Here is a 23717-nt window from a genome sequence, read left to right on the forward strand (position 1 = left end):
AAATGGGGAGTAGGGAGTTGCTGTCAGGAGAAGTGCAGGAGAGTGGGGGATGGAATCTAATAGCATAAGAGGAGAGATGGGCTGTATGTACAAGCATTGACAGATAATCGGTAGCAGTAGGCAGGCGGACAGGGAACACGTGGTACAGTTGCTGTAGGTAGATACAGTGGCCAGAATCTGTGGATGTTTGTTTTTCATTGCTTGTATATTTTTCATTGAGAAGAAAGTGTCAGCTAAGAGTAATGGTGGAGAAAGGGGGTGTGAAGGGTTGAGGAAAGGAAAAAAGTATGTTGTCCAGGGGAGTGAGAAAATAAATTGCACCAGGGAAGTGTGGTATAATTCCTGGCAGCCCTAATGGCACATTTATGGTATAATTACGAGTTTGAATGGATTATAGGTTATGTTTTTATCTAGACATGGGTGCAATTGTGGACTTGATCGAAAGTTGGATTTAACCAGAGTTGTCCTTGTACCAAATAATTTTGAGCAAATGAGAGAGACAGACAAGGGAACCAAGGGTACATATAAAGGAATGATTTAATGACTGACTCCAGATCAGATTAGTTCTAAACTGGATTAGGAGGACAGAGGACATCAAAGTGGTGAGGAATGTCTCAGAGGAACAAAAGTGAAACCAGTTGATTCCTGATTTGTTTGTACATAGTGAAAAGAGATTTTTTTTTTTTTTTTTTTTAGTTTGGGAATAGGGAAATGAAAAGAAAGCAGTTACTCACGCCAGGGTAAGAAAAAAGTTGAATGAGGGGATATCTGTAATCAGAGTACACTGTGAATACTTGTATAATCATAACCTTGTAAACACTGGTTATGAAACAAAAAATAAAACTATGTTGGGTAAATTTATTGATAATAAAACTATATTGGGAAAATGAGATTAGGGAAAAAGTTTACGTTGGGAGAACAGGAGTTGGCGGGATGATTAAGAGAATTAGATCTTTATCTCCCATAAAAGGAAGTCAGAAAAATCTAGACAGCAGAAAAAGCTGGCTTTTTGAAAAAATAAAAATATTCAATACTGGAAGCAAAGATTAGATTTGAAAGTGGTTGCCTCTGAGGTTGTAGGAATCAAGAGCAGGGAGGATGAGGCATGAGAATGTTGTATTTTAATGTAAGTTTTATACAAAAGTTTTAGGTTTAAGTTACGTACATGTAATACTTTGATTAAAAGATGTTAAATTAAGAAGAAAAGTACTATGTCTTATGTACTACTGCTGTTAAATAGTCGGGGAAAACTTTGTGAATGAGTTAATATTTGAGTTAAGTCTTGAAGAATAAGGTAACATTGGTTTGGTTAGAGAGTAGGAAGAGAGTATTTGAGCCAGGGTGAAAAACATTAGGGAGAAAAAGAGATTGGTAAAGATAGGAATTCTTGGGATAATTGAATAAGCCAGTTGGCTAGAGAAGAGAGACTATAAGAAGGGATAATACCAGTATGGTTTGTAAATTGGTCCGAAGTTATGTAAACACTTGATGCCAGGTAGTGAGGAGAAATTGGTTCTTGAGCAGGGAAATAATCACATTAGTACTTTAGGAAGATTCATTGTGAGCATATCTGTGGTGTGCTCTTAGTAGGGTGGTGACTGAGTGAATAGAAGAATGGAGGTGGGGGTGGGGAGGATATAGGTGGCAGGAGCATTGAGATGGAGCTCTAAGTGTGGCTTGGTGAGTAAACGTGTGAATCAGGGAGAGAGAGAAGTCAAGTCTTCTATTTTTAGTATATTTGAGAGAATTATGGTATCATTTAAAAATTTAATTTTAAAAAGGTGACAAAGGGATATTCAGTATTTTATTAGAGAAAGGCAAATGAGATCATCTTGACATAGGTGAATAAAAGGAGATGTTCAGAGATGTTCATCATCTGTTTGAAATATGGAACTTGAGCTCAACAGAGAGATGTGAAACACAGGCAGTTAGATGGATAGATACATAGGTAGACAGACAGACAGGCAGATGAGGTTACCTGGCTATATGTCAGTTTTGAGATGAGATCCCCAGGAAAGACAGCCCATAGAAGAGGTCAAAGAGTGCAGAGTACAGAGCATAGGAGAATACTCAGATTTAGAAGTAGTTGGAAAAAGAAAAATAGGAACAAAAAAAGAAAAGAAAACCGGGAAAGGAAATGTTCAGGGAGGCAGTGTTAGGTAACACTGTCAAACTGCTGCAGAGCAATATAGGAGAAAAATACATTTAAAAAGTAATTTTTTAATTTAAAATTTTAATTCTAAAAAAAACTTAAACCTATTCAGTATGAAAGTTATGGATGATTTTGAGAGTCTGATTGAGCAAAAGAAGCAAAACAGAGTATGTAACAGAAATAATGTAAAGGGATTTTTTTTCCAGTTAGAAGAAAAGATTGAGAAACAATAGCTTGAAAAGACAAGGTAAGCAAAGGTTTTTGTTGTTTTAGATGTGAGAAACCTCTCGTGTTGTAAAGTCAGAGGGGAGTAATGGTGTTGAGCAGGATGAAGGAGCTGAAGCGAGAAGAGGGTATTGTGGGGGCAGGAGAAGGGATTGAAGCAATGAAAGCCATGAAAGGAGGAGTGATACAGCAGGAAAAAAAAGTAAGAGAAATGTCAAGATAAATATTTACATTTTTTAATCTCAGAGATAGAACAACGAAATGGTGTAAATTGCTTAGAAGAGAGAAATGGAGATTATTTCCTTTATAGGAAAGAGCCATTGTTGTGGTAGACATTTTGAGAGTGGGTGTTACCAGCTATTGCCACATAAAAGACCACTCCTAAATTAATGCTTGAAGCAATGATTATTTTTTAATCCTCACGGTTCTGTGTGTTAGTTAGATGGCTCCTCTGGTCTTGGCTGGGCTCACTTGTGCAACTGCAGGTAGCTGGGCATTGGGTGGTCTACTCTGGTCTTGGCTGGGTTTTGTCCGGTGTTGGAGGTTGGGCTGTCTGTGGACTAGTCTGAGGTGGCAGCTTGGCTCTCCTCTACATGGTGTCTCATCCCCCGGACTTGTTCTTGTGGTGGCAGAATTCTGAGAAAGAGAGAGCAGTTGTGCACGGGCACATAGAGCTTCTTGAGGCTTACGCTTAGAACTAAGCACAGTGTGGCTTGTGCCACTTTGTGTTGGCCTAAGCAGTTTCTAAAGCCGGCCCATATTTTCGTGGGGGAGAGACTCCATCCCTTAGTCAAGAGAAGAATTTCAAATTCATGTTCAGAGGGTGTAGGTATAGAGAGAGCTGGGGACTGGTACCATTTTTGTAGTGAGTGTACCACCGAGGAAGGCCAGACGTAGGTGTGTTCCATGGGCAGAGGAGTTTAGTGTAGTACATGTATTAAAACTGTGAATGTTTCATATTTTGCAATACATGTAAGATACAGATCTCAAACTATTTACATATTGGATTTTGATGTCTTCATTGTTAGTGTATTTTTTTTTTTTTTTACCCCATTTTGAAGGTTGGATAATACACTAGAGGAAATTATATTTAAGCTGGTCCCTGGACTACGAGAACGTAAGTTGCTCTTTAGGTTCTTGCAGACTTTCGTGTTTTATGAAATCAACATTTCTACTAAGATTTCATGATTGTTCGTTTGGTTTTTATATATTTTTTTCTTTTAAATTAGAAGAACTTGAGCGCGAATCTGAATTTTGGAAGAAAAATAAGCCTCAAGAAAATGGACAAGGTGACTTTGTCTTACATCTGTGTGACGGCATCTCTCAAGTTGGTCAGCTTTTTGTAGCACTGGTGAACTAATCTCCCTCTTCAAGCTTAATTTTTTTCTGTACAAAATTCATGCACCCTTTTATTTACCTTATGAACCTTTTTATCTTTATAAGATTTTATATAAATGTATGTAATCTGGAGTCACTCTGGTTGAAGGTAATTGGAAATAGAGGAAATCGGACTTTGGGAAGAGAAAAGGGAAATAAAAGAGAAAATTGACCAGATGGTGATGATAGCAGTAATTTATGGGGAGCTAAGGGAAGCTGAACTAAGAAATAGCCATAGTGCACAACTAAATAATGAGGGGGCTTTTGTTTTATTTACTTTGTATATTTGTTTTAATAGGAAGGGGAACTAAAATGTGGCCGATATACTAGGGGATTTTACTATGCTGTGAATGAAGTTTTTATAAGTAGAGCTCAGATGATACAAAGTTGTATGTCCTGGAGATTTAGAAAATATTTCTGGGTGCCTTTGGGAATTTTTGCCATCACCTATGCTGGATGTCCAGATTTCTCCTCTGGGTCCCAAGAAACTCAGCAATTAGTAATTTTTAATAATAATTTCAGTAAATTGGTAAACCTTACTGAGAAAAGGCTGTTAGTGTGTATAATATCCATACAAAAGGATAGCTGAAATTATAGGGAAATAGTATCTTTCCCATTGTTTTTTTTTTTTGGTATGAGATTTAATTCAAGATGTCATAAGTATCATTGAAATTTTCCAAGGATGTGTGTGTGTCCTTACAGGTGCACTTGTGAGCTCAGTCTCCCAATCCTGTTTTTCCCATAAGATCTTAGAATTATCAACTATACATCATCATTAAGGTGGATAAGAAAATACCGTCTTTCTTTTTTCGTCTGTAAAATGGAGATCATGGTTTTATTAGTTCAACTTAACTGTACAAGGGTGTTTACCTAAAGCAGGGGACATTTGAGAATAGTTTTGATGACTGGAATAAGGTAGCAAGGGACTATTTTTTATCTATAACAACAAAATGGGCAAAGAAGCTAAGCCTGACCAAAAAAAAAAAAAAAAAGCCCACTGACTAAACTAAAGGCTTGTTTTACCCAAGTGTACATTGCAATTAGACAGTAGTGCTGTGTAGTAAAAATGTAGATTTATACCGTTAATCATTTGAGTTCTTGACTGCCTGTTTAAGAGGACAGGAGTCCAGGGGACTGTCATCAAAAGTTATGTATGGCAGGTTTACCCTATGACTTTATGTATCATAGATATGAAAGGCTGTAGCTTACTTTGTGAATTTCTTCACCCTTTCCCCATTGTTTCTCCCTTTTTAAAGTATTTATGATATTCAGTGTTTAGTTTGGGAGGAGAATTTGACTCTTTTTTGGAGCTGGGAGTTTGGTTCACAGAGGGCCACTCCTGTTTCTGTGTGTCCTATATACATATGGAGAAGAGAGACAACTCACTTTCCCTTTATGTTACATCTGCAATGTTTTTACTATAGTCATGGAAGAGGAGCTGACCTGTCATTTGTGGGAGGTCTTTTCTATAATGCTTGACTGGCTAATTTTTTCAAATTGTGGCTTAGAGGCAATTTCATCTTGAAATCTTCCCCTAATTTCTGCTTCACCCCCAAAATTTGGCTTTATTGCCTTTTTTTATATATGCCCACATATCCATTTTAGCTCTCCCATCCTATATTTGTTTGTTTTTTTAACTTGCCCATATTTTGTTCTGTACCCTGACTGCTATGAGCATGAGGATAATAGCACTCTAGTTTCAGTATTATTCCTTCAGGCCTATCACAGCGCATAGCTAAACATAGAGTTAAAGCTACTCAATAAATGAATGAGTCAGTAAATATAGTTGCATTATTTATAGGCTACAAATATATATAACAGGTTAAATACATTTATATGTAATATAAAGTGTGACATTCAGATTCTTTAATGGAGTTTTAACATGTTACATCACTACATGTTAAAAAGCTAATTCTCATATTTTCACTAGCTGATTTTATGAATATCTAATAATTGGAAATTTTGAGAACTTAGAGAATATTTTATAATTTGAAAAGTGAGTACTTGTTTTTTTAATTTGAATATATAGAGAATTTGGAAGTATTTTTTATATATCCTTTCTACTTTCTAATGTAGTCTAATCACTAATTGTAATTATTTTTGTGATCAAATATAGCTAGTCCTGAATCTTTCATTTGAATGTCCCAATAAGCCTAGAAATCTTAGGCTATGCTAATAAATCTCTGTTGGTTATTAAAAAATACTTCCATTGTTGAGCTGGTTGGAACATTTTAAAGATAGTAAAATTTTCAGTCATTCTTCTTCAAAAACTGTTAGGAAATGTTTTTTAAACTTGATTTTTGTTTTGATTATTGTTGCTTAAAATCAATTTTGAGTTATAGCTAACTTAGTTTTGTTTAAATTATACAGATGATACTTCAAAAGTTGACAAACCTAAAGTAGATGAAGAAGGTGATGAAAATCAAGATGATAAAGACTATCACAGAAGTGACCCACAAATTGCCATCTGTCTAGATTGTTTACGAAATAATGGGCAGTCAGGGGACAATGTAGTAAAGGTGAGTGGACAAGTACAGTTGTATTTTTGTGATCACTTTATGGTAAACTCTTGATTATTTGATGAATTTTCTAATGCTTCAAAATGTTTGCTTTCAAAATTTTTATTAACATAGTCAAATAGAATGCCATCCTTTAACAGTCCTGTGCCTACAGATGGTCAAGCAGTTGCTTACTCTAAGCACCTGTTTTTACCAGCACCCACAACTGAACCGTCCTGGGCCAATGCCACCACCTAGTGGCTACTATAGAGAACCACACCTCTATTTCTTCTCTCCACCTCCTTTTATACCTTTGTTGGGAGTTAATATGCATTGTTTTTCCTTTTTTTAAAGTGTAGTAACCAACTTAAACTCAGAGAATTTCATGTCAGGCAGTGAACCATTTTATTTACTACCTTCTGATTTTATCCTTTATTTCTCTATTTTTATTTGCAACTCAACAAGCTTTCCATATCATGGCTAGTATATTTTATGAATGAACAACATGGTCAATTTTAAAGTAAAATTGGATGTTGTATAGTGCCTCTGAACTTTTAAAGTTCCTGAAAAGTCTCAGTTATTTCCTACAGACTCTCCATTTCTAAGACTGTTTCCTTCTGTATCTGTTAAGTGAACCTTCTTTTAAGGGATCTTTAAAGAAAGTCAAAACACCCTACTCACTTTTATTGATTTTCTTTGATCTTTAAATGGTTTTACTTAAATAATTTTTCTGCTTTTTTATAGAAAAACTTTCATTTTCATTACAAATGTTCACTACTTTAGCTCTTATCCTAGATTTTTTTACTTTATCCTAGCAGGTGTCAACCATTGAGAATATTGTTTCCCTCTTTGTAATCTGTGTTTTATTCAAATGCCTATATTCATTGTCTGTAATCTTCCTTTACTACTTCTGTGTAAATTTGTAGGCCAGTGGGTTGAATTTTTTATTAATATGTTTGATGGTATTTTTCTATTAGGAAATGAAAAACATTAATTTTTCAAATCAGATTAAGTTTTCCCAGCTTCTTGCAACAAAGAATATTTATAAACATAGTAATTCAATGAGTATTTACCCACTATGTGGATATTAGGCAACAAAAATATAAGTAGTTATTATAAGGAAGTTATAAGACAATCTTTCACTCAAGGAACTCTTGGTTAGGTCTTATATATATAAATAATTATAATACAATAAGATAACAGTTAAGGGGGTTGGTTGGACAAGGCATGTAATAAAGTACATTTCTCTAAAGATTTTTAGAGAAATGACCACTGTACCTATTTATCTTCCCAGTCTTCTCTATTGTTTTGTTTTTTTGAGACAGGGTCTCCTCACACTATTGCTTGGGCTAGAATACAGTGGCATCATCATAGCTCACTGCAACCTCAAATTCCTGTGTTCAAGCTATGCTCCTGCCTCGGCCTCCCAAGTAACTGGGACTACTGGTGCACGCCACCACACCCAGCTAATTTTTCTAATTTTTGTAGAGATGGGATCTTGTTCTTGCTCAGGCTGGTCTTGAACTTCTGAGCTCAAGCAGTCCTACTGCCTCAACCTCCCAAAGTGCTAGGATTATAGGTGTGAGCCACCGTACCTGGCCTCTATTGGTTTTTTATGTTCTGGTGCAGCACTTTTTTTTTTTTTTGTGTGTGTGTAAGTCTTTTCATCAAGGTTTCTATAACTATGTTTATCTCTTTTTGCCAGTCATCTCTGTAATTTCCCTTTTACAAAGTCATTCTTCATAGAGATTGTGATCACCCTTTAGCTCTCTAATACATGAGTTACCTCATAGTGAAAGTTACAAGGAGTCAAAGTCAACGGAAAGGCTGAATATCTTCATAAATAAATGTGAAGTCTACTTCCCTATGTTATTTTTAATGTGAAAGTATAAAACATTGCAGTGTAGAAATTCATCTGAAAAGTTACCTCTGCCTAATATTCTCCTTTTTGATACTTTGCTGTTCCAATGGACCTTTTGTCCATTTACTCTTTATAGACTTTTCTTCATCCTTGTACTTTCATTCTTAAAAAAACTTTCTTAGCTTATAACTGACTTTTACTAAGCTACCCTTTTTTCTCCCAGGCCATTCCTTCTTTGTCTCCATTGGCTCTGCTTCTTGCCTTCTACTTGTTAGAGTATATCCTAATGCTTTCTCTGTGTTTATTCTAGGAGATCTTTTCCATTTTTTTGGAAAAGAGGCAGAAGACTTTTAAACCCTCACTTCCAACCCTGCCATCTCTCCCAAGTTGAAGTATTGTATCTTGAGCTATTTTTAAATATATCAGTTGAGAGTTTCACTGACACCTGAAACTTAACATATCTAAAGGCAAATTCATTGTATTTCCAGCTAACTTCACTCCATATATGCAGTTCAGTCATGACTGCCGTATTTCAACCCATCATACAAGTTCAAAACCTTGAAGTCATCTTTAACCTTTTACTCTTTTCTTTCAAGCAGTCACTAATCCTGCAAAATTTCCCCCAGTTTAGTGCTGCTCACCCTTATATCTAGTTTTCTTAAAAGTAGTTCCTTAAGTATTTTCAATTACCCTTAATTTCTCTTTTTTTATCCAGGGCTAAGGACATTTGCCTGAATGCGTGTAAGGCAGAAGGTCAGGACCAGGATCCTGACCAATCTCAGGGTTAGAAAATAAATATGTTTGGCTTTGTAGGCCATATGGTTACTGTTGCAACTTACTCATGGTAGCACTAAAGTAGCCTAGACAATAGTGAATGAATGGGTGTGGTTCTGTTCCAATAAAACTTTACTTACAAAAATTGGTGGCCAGCCAGATTTGGCCTGAGAACATGGCCATAGTTTGCCACCTTCTGGCCTGTAGAATTAAGTTATAACTCCTTATATTAGCATTCAAGGCCCTTCACTAACAAGTCCCTCTATTGATAAGTTTCTCTGTCATTAAACCTATCACTGAATCCCCCTCTCCAAATGATTGTTGCTTCATGTATGAGTTCTGTATATATATATGTTGGAAACCATATATCTGACAAAGGATTTATATCCAGAATATAAAAAGGCTTGTATTATGAATATTTAAAGACCTCTAAAACTTTGAACAATCCTTCCTTTTTGGCATGTTCTTTCCTCTTTTCATCACCATCCTGTGCTTCTGTCAAGATACAAACCAAGATTCCTATTCTTGTGATGCTTTTTCCAATGTTGTGAATCCCTTCTCTGAAATTCTGTAGTACTTCCATTTATAACTCAATTAGGGCTTAGTTTTTTATCTATTAAGGGTGCTCCATAGGGTGGTAGGCACTGATACTATCTTTTTTCTGTTTTGATGTGTGTCTTGTCCTTGAAACTAGATTGTAAACCCATTAGTGGCAGAGACGTAATGTCTGTATTGCTTTATAGCCTTCTCAAACCATCTCATTCTTCTGCAGTGGGATGTGATTCTTAAATGTGGTGATGGAGTAGTTGCATGTATGTTTTGTACAATATATCTACTGCCTTTGTAATACAAAAGTCAAAGTCAGGAGTAGGATGTCAATAAAAACAGTGGAGTAAGTGCCTCTGAAGACAGTGGCAAAACTTTCAGGATCAGCCTTTTCAGAGATCTGATATTTAACCAAAGGCTTGCAGAAGCCTATGGAGCATTTAGTCAAGAAGACTTCTCAGTAAAAAGAGTGAACTTTGAGACATTTTAATTTGCCTTAGTCCCATCTCCCACTCTCCAGATCTGCAGTAGCCTTGAAAAATGACAGCCTGCCTTCCCATTGCGGCCTCTGAGGCACCTAAAGGAAAGAATGGAGGTGGAGCTCTTTCAAAGCCTCAGTGCCAAAGAATTGTCATTATTTGATCTGTCTGGTTGTTCCCTGGAAGACTCCACTTACAAGGTTGTCTATATGTGACCTGATTTGGAGCTTGCCCAGTGGAAAAAGCCCTCTCTGTGTGTAGGGGAAAGGGAAAATTTTCAAAAACAATTGCAGGCAAGTATTTTAACTTCATGACTGACTGAGATATAGATAACATTTGGGGCAAACAATAGACTAACCAAAAATCTTAAAAGGAAAAGCTGGAGAATGAGATGTTTGTAGGAGGTTTGTAAAGCTGTGACATATTCCTGGGAATTTGGAAGGACAAGTGCATACACAGGGTGGTGTACATGTTCAAGAAAGACATGAGAAGGCCCTAAGCTCTCACTTCTGGCTGACCCTGAGGCTCTGCACAAGCAGAACGTGAAGACTAAGGCAGAGGTGTTAACAACCTGGTTGAGCGTTGGAGTTTTGCTCCAAAAGACACACAACAGCCCCTCAGCAAAGATTGGGAGACTTATTGGTTCCAGGTGTGTAAAGAAACCTCTGTTCAATCACTAGCTGACCTCCAGGCAGGAACTTCCATGGCCACATATGGTAAAGAATACAGAATTTACAGAATTAGTTTCAGGAAGTCATTAAACAACAAAGAGAAACAATAACAACAAGCAGTCACCACAACAAACTCTGAGGGGTAAGCAGGAATCTGATTTCCAATGTTGCCACATTATATTATTTAAAATGTTTAGTTTTCAACAAAAAATTATGAAATTTACTAACAAGTACAGTTCTCCCTCAGTATCCATGGGAGATTAGTTCCAGGACCCCCTGTGGATAACCAAAATCTGTGGATGCTCAAGTCCCTTAATAAAATGGCATAGTCTTTGCATAATCTATGCACAGCCTCCCAAATACTTTAAATCATCTCTAGATTACTTGTAATACCTAATATGATATAAATGCTATGTAACTAGTTGTTATACTATATTGTTTTTCCATTTATGTTATTTTTAATTATTGTATTATTTTTATTAGTTTTTTTTCCAAATATTCTCAATCCACAGTTGGTTGAACTCACAGATGCAGAACTGTGAATATAGAAGGCTGATTGTATGGCCTATACACAAGAAAAGAACCAGTCAATAGAAATAGTCCCTGAGGAAGCATAGACATTGTACTTATTAGACATAGATTTTAAATAATTTATTTAAATATGTATGAAAAACTAAAACCATTAGTCTAAGCACTTATATGAAAGTACAAAAATGATCTCACCAAATATAGAATATTAATAAAGAAATTATTTTAAAATATTCTGGAGTTGAAAAGTATAGTAACTCAAATGAAAAATTCAGTATTGAGTTTCAACAGCAGATTTGAGCCAAAGAAAAAGAATCCACAAACTTGAAATTAAATAAATTGAGATGATCCAGCCTGAGGAAAAAAAAATAAAGAAAAAATTCAACCCCATTAAAAATTGGGTAAAAGACATGAACAGAAACTTTTCAAAAGAAGAAAGACTAATGGCCGATAAACATGTGAAAAAATGCTCCATGTCTCTAATCATCAGAGAAGTGCAAATCCAAACCACAGTGTGGTATCACTTAACTCCATGAGAATGGCTTTTATCAAAAAGTCCTAAAACAACAGATGCTGGCGTGGATGCAGAGAGAAAGGAGCACTTCTACACTGTTGGTGGGACTGCAAACTAGTACAACCTCTATGGAAAGCAGCATGGAGAAAGCTCAAAGGACTAAAAGTAGACCTACCATTTGATCCAGCAATCCCACTATTGGGCATTTACCCAAAGGAAGAAAAGTCATTTTATAAAAAAGACACTTGCACTCAAATGTTTATTCTAGCACAATTCACAATTGCAAAGATGTGGAAACAACCCAAGTGCCCATCAATACACAAGTAGATTAATAAAACGTGGTATATGTATACCATGGAGTTCTACTCAGCCATAAAAAAAATGGTGAACTAATACCTTTTGTAACAACCTGGATGGAACTGGAAACCATTCTTCTAAGTGAAGTATCTCAAGAATGGAAAAACAAACACCACATGTACTCACTATTAAACTGGAACTAATAGGTCAACACTTGTATGCACATATGGAAGTAAAACTCAACGGAAATCAAGCAGGTGGGAAGAGGGAGGAGAGGTTGGGTAAATTCACACCTAATGGGTTCAGTGCACACTATCTGGGTGATGGGCACACTTATAACATTGACTCAAAATGTACAAAAGCAATTCAGGTAACCAAAACATTTCTACCCTGCTAATATTCTGAAATAAAAAAGTTAAAAGAATTGTGAATTCTAAAAAACAAACAAAAACAGATTCTCAGAGACCTATGGGATACTATCAAATTTACCAACATACACATGATGGAAGTTCCAGAAGGAAAGGAGAGAGAGAAAGGGACAGAAAGTATATTTGAAGAAACAATGGCCAAAAAAAATGCTAACTAAATTTGATAAAAACATTAAACATCTAAGAAGTTTAACAAACTCCAGGTATGATAAATTAAAAGAAATTCATACCAAGGCACATCATAATTAAACTATTGAAAGCCGAAGATAAAAAGAGAATCTTGAAAGCAACAGTGACTCGTTGTGCACAAGGAATTCTCAATAAGATTAGTAGCCAATTTCTCACCAGAAGCTGTAGAGAACAAAAGGCAGTAGGATGACAGAGGACATATGCAGAGTGCTGAAAGGAAAAAAAAAAAAAGTCAACCAAGAATTCTATATTCAGCAAAAATATATGTCCTTCTAAAAAGAGAAAATTAAGGTATTTCCATGACCTTTCATTTGGCAGTGGATTCTTGGAAATGATACCAAAAGCACAGGCAACAAAAGAAAAAATAGATAAATTAGACTTCATCAAAATTAAAAACTTTTGTACATTAAAGAACACTATTACGTGAAAAAAACCTATAGGAGAAAATATTTACAAATCACATGTCTGATAAGACTTTAGTATCCAGATATATAAAGAACTTTTACAAATCAACAAAAAGGCAACCCAATTTGAAAGATCAGCTAAGGCTTTGAATCGACATTTCTCCAGAGAAGATATAAACATAGCCAATAAGCACATGAAAAGCTGCTAAACATCATTAGTAATTAAGGCTGTGCAAATCAAAACCACAATGAGATACCATTTTATACCTACTAGGATAACTATAATTTTTTTTCTAAAAGAAAATAATGTTGTGAGGAAAACTTGGAACCCTCATATATTGCTGATAGGAAGGCAAAATGGTGCAGCCACTATGGAAAACAGTTTGGCAGTTCCTCAAAAAGTTAGGCATCAAGGGACCATATGACCCAGCAGTTCCACTCCTGAGTGTCTGATATGTATGCTATGTACAGTAGTCCCCCTTATTTATAGGGGATACATTCCAAGACCCCAGTGGATGCCTGAAACTGCAGATAGTGCTGAATCCTATAATACTGTTTTTTCGATCTGATCACCAAGATGACTAAGTGACTGATGGGAGGGCAACTTGTACAGCATGGATATGCTGGACAAAGGGATGAGTCATGTTCTGGGGCAACAGGGTGAGATGGTGCAAGATTTCATTATGCTACTCAGAACAGCACAAGTTTTAAACTTATGAATTGTTTATTTCTGGAATTTTCCATTTCATATTTTTGGACCGTGAAATATTGAAATTCTATTTCACAGAACTAAATGCAGTAACTGAAACTGCAGAAAGCAAAACTGCGGATAAGGAGGGACTACACTATAAAAGGACTGAAAACACATGTTCACTCAAAATCTTGTATATGTTCATAACAGCATTATTCATAATAGCCAAAAGTGGAAACAACCCAAATGTCCATCAGTTGAAGAGCAGATAAATAAAATGTGATATATCTACCCAACTGGAATGAAGTATTGATATATGCTACAACATGAATGAACCTTGAAAACATGCTAAGTGAAAGAAGCTAGACACAAAAGGCCATGTAGTGTATGATTCCAGTTACATGAAATTTTCAGGCTAGGATAGAGACAGGAAGTAGATTAGCAGTTGTCAGGGGCTGGCGGGGAGGGAAGGAAGGCTGGAGAATGACTGCTAATGGATTTGGGGTTTCTTTTTGGGTTGATGAACATGTTTTGGAATTAGATAATGGTAATGGTTGTACAGTTTTGTAGATATCATAAAGAATTGTCTTTGGCCGGGCGCGGTGGCTCACGCCTGTAATCCTAGCTCTCTGGGAGGCCGAGGTGGGCGGATCGTTTGAGCTCAGGAGTTCGAGACCAGCCTGAGCAAGAGCGAGACCCCATCTCTACTAAAAATAGAAAGAAATTATATGGACAGCTAAAAATATATATAGAAAAAATTAGCCGGGCATGGTGGTGCATGCCTGTAGTCCCAGCTACTCGGGAGGCTGAGACAGGAGGATTGCTTGAGCCCAGGAGTTTGAGGTTGCTGTGAGCTAGGCTGACGCCACGGCACTCACTCTAGCCTGGGCAACAGAGTGAGACTCTGTCTCAAAAAAAAAAAAAAAAAAAAAAAAAAAAAAGAATTGTCTTTGCTTTTCATCTGTTAATTTCTGCAGTACAACCTTTTGCGCCTCTCCCTCTAATTTAACATATTTGTGGTCCTTAAGAGTATTACAATGCTCATGAGCATTGAACTTCTTTAATGTCGATATTGTAGTATCACAAAGCAAACAAATCATCTTATCTTTAGCAGAAACAAGGCAATATTGCAATTCCCAATCCTTATTAAAAAAAAAATCTGTTTTCTTCCTTCAGCGTTCTCTTGGTCTTCTTTGACATGGTGGGCTGTTAAGCAGACAGAATAAAAAATACTGTTGAGCTGTGTAACTATTCAGTAATTCCACTTCAAACGGAAACACAGTGCACTGTTGTCCAAAGCTGATAAAAGACTGGTGTCTATTATCGACCCCCACAAACTCTGCCAACCAACCTGGTGCGGTAGTGGCGCCAGTCAGACAGGGGCAGTTAGAACTAAATCATGAGCATAGCAGCCATCAATTTAGCCATTACGGCTTATTAATGTTCTAATTCTGGTCAATCTGGGAGGATTATTTCATTGAAATTTATTTTATTCTTTGGTATTTTAAATATGTTCATTTAAAAATAAAAATGTAAAAGACAAAAATATTAATAAAAATAAAAGGATTTGTTCTGTAAAATTTGGATTCAGTCAAAGGCCACTTAAGGACCAGAAGGCCACATGTTCCCCACCCCTGGTCTAGATGTAAGTTTGTTGTCTATTTGCCAGTATGTTCCCAGTATACATCATAACACATTTTTTAAGAATGTCATGTAAATATTGATTTAAGAACATTTTTACTCACAAGTACTAAAGAGCTATAAATTGAAATGTTTTCACAGTACATTTTGAAAATATTCAAAATGATAGTGGAAATGGTACCATAGTTTCATTAAAAGAGGGGATATTTTAATTGGTAATCTTTATTTCCTTTAGGGTTTAATGAAGAAATTCATTCGATGTTCTACACGTGTAACTGTGGGAACTATTAAAAAATTTCTAAGTTTAAAACTAAAACTTCCAAGTTCTTATGAGGTAAGTTAAATAGTATTTAAGCTTGATCATTTTGATAATTCTGATCTGAAGTAAAATTCTAACAAATGAAAATTAACTGAGAATATATTCAAATTAATTTTTGTGGTTATTTTCATGTTAAAATTTTAACTTTAGAATGTAATATTTATGTAATATGTGTTTTCTGATTTAACATATCCTGAGTAAAATATGATACTAGTACATTGTTTTTTATAACTAGAGGAGATGTTTAAAGAATTTAACATTAAGTACTCCCAAAATAAATATACCAGCTAAATGGATTCTGTTTTTTTAATGCAATTATGCTTTAGGGTGTTTCATTCTTTATCTGAGATCTTTGAGATCTATTATTGCTAATTCTTTATAGACGTCTTCAGAATGTAAAACATTGTCTTTTTATCAAAAGGGATTTCATAAATAATAATCATATAGTTCTATGCTATGCAAAAGCGATTTTGTTTAGCACTAGATAAAACCAACAATGCTTCTGCATAAATGCAATTTACCAGTATTTACAGGATAGGTAAGTTGCCCTGATATCAATCACAGCATACTTTATAACGTGCTCAATGTTCAGAGAATGTTTATAATCCTGGGGATATGGCTACAACCCAGTGAGAAAGTATGGCTACTATTTCTCACCTGCACAAATGACAAAATTTTTACAACTTTTATTAATTTCTTCTTCCTCCCCCTTTGGTTCTGGTAGTAGCATCTAGAACATTAAAGACCAAGACTAGTTTCCTAGAAAAACAGAGACATCAAAAGCAGCATAGTTTTTCATGCTTATCTGCAGTAATACGAGTATCATAAAGGGTCATAGGAGAAATAAAATGTGGCAGGATTTGAACATAGACATTGGCAGGCATTAAGTCTATATTTTAAGGAAGCATCTGTTCCTGAACTTATTTGAAAATTTCTCTCAGATGACTAGTCTATGGATGACTAGTCTATGGATTAAAAATTTTTATTACAAATATTAAAAAAAAAATCCAGAGACATCAACTTTTGTATTAGGAAAAACTTGTGAAAGTAAAAGGTGAAAGATTTACTTGTTTTTAAAGAGAAACCAGAGTAAAACTTGTGAAACTTAAGCATCAAAACCCATTGTACTTGGTAAAAGTAACTGATAATGTATAGAGACAACTACAGTAGAAAATAGACAAATGGTTTGTATTTGGTTTTGCACTTTATTTTCTTCTTGCAAAATACCATGTGCAGTTTTTCTTTCTTTTAAGTCTGATTCAGTGCGTTATCATTTTCTACTTTTTGGGAAATTGTTAGAGCTAAGAGAACTATTACTCTCATAGTGTCTTCCTTCTGGCATACATTATATTTCTCTGTAGACAAAGATGGAAGGGGAAGAGACTTGATCCATTGACATCTCCTTATTTATCCCAATGCAAAGAACTTTGCCTAGGATTTTTAGGATTATCAGTTCCCCCTTTATTTTGCTGCCCAGCATGTAGGGGGGTGATTTAATGAAATATCTGACAGCTGAAGCTTCTGTAACAGCACTGCTAGTTCTGACAAAATGTTTTAGTTGTTAAATGACAGTGATAAAAGCAGTACACCTGATTAGTAATTGCATTCTAAAAGTAAATCCCTTTACTTCTCTGCTTATGAATTTTACAGGCAAGATAAAGAAAATGAAATTGTCTATTTGTTCCTTCAAGAGTTAATAAAATGATATCTGAAAAGCATTTTGAGGTCCATATAAGTCACTGTAAATCATTAAAAAATCAATAGTTTTATGTGCCTAATACAATTGGAAGTATACTCCTTAAAGTTCAAAATTGTAGTCTGTCTAGCCAGAATTATTTAAAACCCATTCTTTTCTCCTCTCCACACTTCAAATGAAATCTTATTAGTTTGTTTTTAATAGCTAGAGAATTGAAATGTTATTTTGTTTATCTCTGTTAAACACTTGTTTAATTAAGCTTTGTTGAATTAGTGAATTATAGCCACAGTTCCTGTGGCCGCCTTAAGGATTTGGGGGTTGTTTGGTTCCTGTGACGTAGAGCAAAAGTGAGCATTGATAAGTACAACCCTTTTATGACGTCTCATTCAGGGTGGGAAGAGGATTCGTAAGTATTGTGCACATTACCAACCAAGCAAGCCAGAGAGCCCAGAGAGCCCTAGGAGAGACAGGCCTGTGTATCAAATTAGCTATCAGTAATTACTGGAAATTCTCATATTCCCCAAATATCACTGTATCCACATTCATTTCCCTCTTCAAATCCAAACTAATGAAAAGAAAGCAACCCCTTCAAATATTGAGAAGGTTAAAGAATTCTTAGAGATGAATTCAGAAACTAAAGGAGCTGTGAGGAACTATGAGGTTGCTACAGTTTCTTCTCATTCAGTAAGAGGCAATCACAGAAATGTCTTAAACCTCTAAGGTTACAAAGAGACATGGACTAAGAAAGGTTACATTGCATTTATAAATTATGTGTGTGAACTTGAGATACAGGTATGTGGGACAAGATAAACAGTGCTTCATGCTGCTTGTGTCTGAATTGTTAATACTTTATGGGAAGGACCAGTGCTTTCAATAAAAATGTTCAGTTCTATTCAAATAATGGATAATACTTATATTTTGTTGTAACTATTTGCATCTTTTTGAAATCTGAAAATGTGTAAAATACTTATGAATTCAAAATTTGTGTTAATGGATCTATAACTATTTTTTTTTAAGTTGGATGTGCTGTGCAATGGTGAAATTATGGGGAAGGATCATACTATGGAATTCATCTACATGACAAGATGGCGACTAAGAGGCGAAAACGTAAATTGCTTTTATATTTACCTATGTGTACAGCTATATACCATTGTGTTACTCAAATTTAACAATATTACTTAAGAACTAAAAAGCCTAGTTTGGAAAGGAGAAGAACTGGTTCTCATTATTATTGTTTCCCCCAACACCCTGTGAAAATTGGTCCCAAGTACAAGACCAAGGTATGTGTTAAATGTGGTTTTGTTATATTTAAGGTGAGATTAAAACCTCATCTAAATATGTTCAGGGCTCTGTTAACCTCAAGACAGAAGATGACATATTTTTAAAAACCCAGTAAATTATTAGAAGTTTTAATATATGGAGTGGAGGTGGGGAGACCAAGTTCTGCCCTGAGTAGTCTGGTTAATGCTTGGTAAGAGTATGTATTTTTGGTTGTGATAGAGAGTAGGGTAGAAGCTAGGTAATCTTTTTACAGGTACCTCCTTTACATTGAAAGTATAAAATTGGACCAAAGGGTAAGTGAGTTTGCAGTGGTTTCTGATGCCAGAATTAGATTATTGTGCTGTAGGCCCTAGGCAACATGGAAGAAATGATTCAAAGGAGAAAACCCAAAAAACCCAAAAGGAGAATTTTGTATTTTGAACTATATCTTTGATTAGGGTTAATTCTATTAATGGGTTCAAGCATGCCTAAATTATAAGTAACGTGGGATGTCAGGGAATTTTGAGGCACTAGGGATTATAGGGTTGATATATAAGAGTAAGGAATATAGTGATGCTACCAGAAATTCTCATCATAATCTGAGTGCATGAATAAACATTAAGATTTTGTGGATTTTATGGTACAATATGTCATACTTTGAGTGTAATTTAATTTCTCTATTCTGTAACCTGGATTTTATTACATTATCTCATGAAAATGTAAATAAATTATAAAAAAATAAGCTAAGAACCTTACATAAGGATAAGTAATAAAGAATCCAGATATAATGAGGGTTGCCATGTCACAACAGCTCAAGAACATACTTACATTGAATGTGAACATCTGTGGAACTATTATAAAACTTCAAAAAAGCCCCACTTGGATAACACCTTCCTTCTGAGGCTGAATGTGCCACTAGCAGAAAGAACTCAAGAGCAGGAGGAAACATTTACACACTAGTCACCACTAGCTGTGTACCCTTGACTAACTCATCAGACACCTATGGGGCTCGTATTTTTAAAAATCTAATTATCTTTGTATTTGGTAAATTACTAGACTTTCTGTGCCATTTTATAGGTTTTTTAATGGTTGTACATACGTCACCCTCATTTAATCCTTACAACCAAAATGTTCCAGGTACAAATTATAGAGATAGTAAATTCTGTCTTACCCACCACTACTGATGCGTGAATATTAATTACAGAGTATTAAAATTGTATCGAATATAACTTTAGCTTCCTTTGATAGTTTGATAGTACTTGAAACCATCACGAATAGGTTTGCCTTAAGGTTAAAGAGATGTTAGTGGTCATCCACTACAAGACCTCTATCTGCTAGTGCTTACTTGTCCTTTACAAGATCCCTTCCCCACAGTTGCTCACACTGCCAGTTACCATTCCTGAAAACTAAACCAATAAATAGTAAAATAATGTGTTAGCCAGCTCATTTCATTTTTTTGGTGTGACAAACCCGTTTTGGGGTTGCTCTCCCTCTCCAAACCTGTGTTCACCTCAGTCATCAAAATCTCAATAGTTCTGAGATTGGTAGCTTCATTTTTCCAGTTGCTCCACACCCCCAAGTCCCTGAAGTCAGCCCTGTTTGCCTTCTTTGTCTTTCATCCGTCCTTAGCAAATTCTGTAACCTCTACCATCAAAATCTTACAATCAGAATCCAACTATGTCTCACCACCTCCACGTCCCCACTCCAGTCCAAGCCACCATGGCCATTCTCCAGAATTACTATGAAAGTCTCCTAGCTGGGCCCCATCCACAACCCTTGACCCACCTGCTCTCTTCACCCTCCACAGCAGCCAGGGCGATCCTCTAAAACAGGTTCAAGCACTCTGCTCTCCTGCTCTGATGCCTCCAGTAATGCTTAATATCATTTAGATAAAATCCAGAGTCCTTCCAGAGACCTCTAGATAGGGTTTCCCCATATACCTCTCTGACCTCACCGTTCCTCCTCCACCTGACGAGCTCCCTTTACCCACTTCACTTAAATAATTTTACTTCTATTCGCCTTCTCAGTGAGGCCTCTGACCTCCCTAAAATTGCGACCGCTTTCCCCAGTGGCATTCTTAATTTCTTTCCATGCCGTATTGTTTTCCATAGTATTTCCTACCGTCTGACATACTATGCCTCTTATTTGTATGTTTGTCCCCCAAGTAAAATGTAATCTGAGGACGGGGACAGCAGAGTCTCTGCTGAATCTCCAGCACTTAGAGCAGTACCCAGCACATATATTCAATATTTGTCTTTTATAAGGTAATAGTTATGCAAAATATATCCTAAGAATAATTTTCCCTGATTTGAATCTCAGTTTCCCATTTGATTTCTGTTAAATTTTAAATTTTTTCTCAGGTTCCAATGAATTATACTTTTAATAGCTGGATTCTGACAGTTGGAGTGACATGCACAAATGCAGCAGTAGCAGTAAAACAATGATGTCTAGACTGAGCCCCTACTAGCGTATTTACCGCAGTCATATCCCCTCACTCCTCTACCCATTGCCAGCAGGATGCCAGGTGTCCGAAAGGCTCTTATTGCTCTATCTCCTGGCTGAGTAGCTCTGCCGTGGGCTGGGGTCAGCTTGTTTCCTAAATGAACGATCACTGTGTGGTTCGTTCTTTCACTTGCTTCCAGTGCTTTTTTAAATATTAAACATTTTAGTCCACCTGGGATTGATTTGTTTACACACACACAAGGATATGACTAATTTATTCTGAGTTTTTTAACCAGAAATACAATTTATTGAATAATCCATACTTTGCCTCATTATTTTAAGATGTCACCCTTATCTGTGCATATATTTATATGCATATGCATATATACCTTTGTGTATATATGTTCATGGATACTTTGTTCTTTTGAGCAGGCCTTTTTCTGTACCAGCATTACACATTATATAGTGAAGCATTTGTAAAAATCTGACCACATAACACCCCTGTGTAAAATCCTTCAGTTGTCCATTTTGTTTGGGATAAGTTTGGATAAAGTCCAAACATGTCTTAGAAGGCAAATGTTTGGGCCTTCTAGGTTGCTTTATGATATGTATTAGTACCTGTTAAGGCAAAATCTCCTGTTACCCTTTTTTGAATCGTGTTGGCTACTTTTACACATTTTTCTTCCAGATAAGCTTTAGAATGAGATTGTGACTAGCATTAAATTAGATTTCTAGACCGATTTGGCTGAAATTGGCATGTTTGCAGTTTTTTTATTCTATTTGGTACTATGGGATGTCTCCTCATATGTTCCATACTCCTCTCCTATCTCTGAGTAAATCTGTAGTTTTCTTTCCTCTTCATATTGGATCCCACCCTCTGCCCCTGAGTCTTTTGCCCCAGACAAGGCTGCTCCATGTTCAGATCACCCCTTACCTTGTCCCGTTTCTAACATCCTGCGAAGAATCTCAGGGAAATTGATTTTGCCTCCATTTCTCAAGAACCAGTGGGGTATTCTCCCTGCACCATCCAGGGAGATACCTGCTTTCCTGTATCCTGGAGCACTTCCATTCAGCCTGAGCTTGTTTTCTATGGTCCCTGCCCTTGCTGTGTCCTTATCTCTGGTATGATGCATTTTTGAAAGATTTTTATCTTTAGAAATCAAACATCTGGTCAGACTTAGCTCTTAGAAAGTTTTCAGTTCATGACAGTATTGCCACCTCAAGATTCTATACTCAAGGTTAGCATTTGCTTATTAGTAGGAAAAAAATGTACCTTAAATAAAAGTCCATTGCCTCTCAAAATTTAATGCAAATACAAATCATCTGGGATCTTGGTAAAATACAGATTCTGACTTAGTAGATCTGGGATGGGGCCCAAAATATTACATTTCTGTCAAACTCCTAGGAGATGCCAGTGCATCTGATCTTTGGATCATCCTTTGAGTAGAGTTTTAGGAAATGTTAATTGTGACTACTGACTTGTCATGTGGCTTCCACATCTGTACATTGAAGGTGTGGAATTACAGAATCAAATCTCAGTTTGGAAGGGATTTAGTCACCTAATCTGATTATCAGTCTAATACTTGGAACCTCTTTGTACTATTCATGCCAGGGGTCATCACATTTTTTGAAACATAAGTAAACCATATGTATTGTTCTACAACTTTTTCTTGATAATATGTCTTGTAGAGAATCAGTAAACTTAGAAATAGTTGTTTTAAACACATTGATAGTATTCTATTTGTGTGGCTATAGCATAATTTGATTAACTCATTCCTTTGGTGAACATTTAGATTTTTTTTCAAATTTTTTAACATTATAAATAAGCAATGCCATGTATATATTCCAGTACATATATCTTTTTGCACATGTGCAAGCATATCTATTGGCTAGATTCCTGGAAATGGATTTATAACAGAGTATGCGTGTTTTAAATTTTGATAGATACTAACAAATTTCCTCTAAAGTTTTAGTAATTTAAAATCATACCAGTAATGTATGAGAGTATCCATTTTCTGACATCCTCACCAGCACTGTATGTTATCAATTTTATATTTCTTCAGGGAATATTTTTTTCATATTCATTGCCGTCCCCCCACCCATCATAATGCTTGCCTTTTCTTATTGACTCCTAGGAACAGTTTATTCTGAATATGAATCTTTTGTTCTATATGTTGCAGCTATTTTCTTCCAGTTGTGTCCTGCTTCCTAGTTTTGCCTCAGCTTTTTGATCCTTGAAATTTGGGTAACAATACCTGTCTTGGAAAGTTTAGTAAGAATTAGTGAAATATTATATACTTAAGTTCTTAGCAGAGTACCTGACATAATGTTATTTAACTCCTTATGTATGCTAACTTTCATTATAATTTTTTTCCTCCTTTATTTATTTAGTTCCATCCCTGAGAGCTTACTGTCAGTATCTCTATTTAGCCTCAGCTTTCATCATTGATTTATGATCTTCCTACTCACCTTTTCTTGTTCAGAGTGAGTGCCCACTCTCAGTACAGTGCCCTTTGCCCAGATTATCCAGGTTGGTTTTGTCTCTTCCCACAGCCTCTGCCAGTCCAGCACCTAAAGTTACTGCACCAAGCTTGTCCTCTTTTGCTCTATTTGCATCAATCAGGCAATTTTAGGAAAAGCAAATATATCCATCTTAACTGATGCTAAAGAGATTGATAGAAAAAAAGGAATCAGTGAAGTTTCCTCTTTCATCTTACTTCTTTAC

The 23717-nt window shown here is 35.8% G+C and overlaps 1 protein-coding gene across 4 annotated transcripts in view; it reads left to right on the top strand.

The window, feature by feature from the left end:
- The window catches only part of PCGF5 (polycomb group ring finger 5), a 109197-nt gene that overhangs the window by 75189 nt on the left and 10291 nt on the right, over positions 1–23717 (top strand). For all 4 annotated transcript variants that reach the window (XM_069460215.1, XM_069460218.1, XM_069460216.1 and 1 more), the window contains exons 4-8: positions 3439–3494; positions 3607–3666; positions 6125–6273; positions 15511–15609; positions 18308–18397. In XM_069460215.1, coding sequence (XP_069316316.1) covers positions 3439–3494; positions 3607–3666; positions 6125–6273; positions 15511–15609; positions 18308–18397 — 454 coding nt within the window. The remainder of the gene's footprint in view (positions 1–3438; positions 3495–3606; positions 3667–6124; positions 6274–15510; positions 15610–18307; positions 18398–23717) is intronic.

This window comes from Eulemur rufifrons, chromosome 28 (assembly GCF_041146395.1).
Source record: "Eulemur rufifrons isolate Redbay chromosome 28, OSU_ERuf_1, whole genome shotgun sequence".
In the NCBI taxonomy this organism is placed as follows: domain Eukaryota; kingdom Metazoa; phylum Chordata; class Mammalia; order Primates; family Lemuridae; genus Eulemur; species Eulemur rufifrons.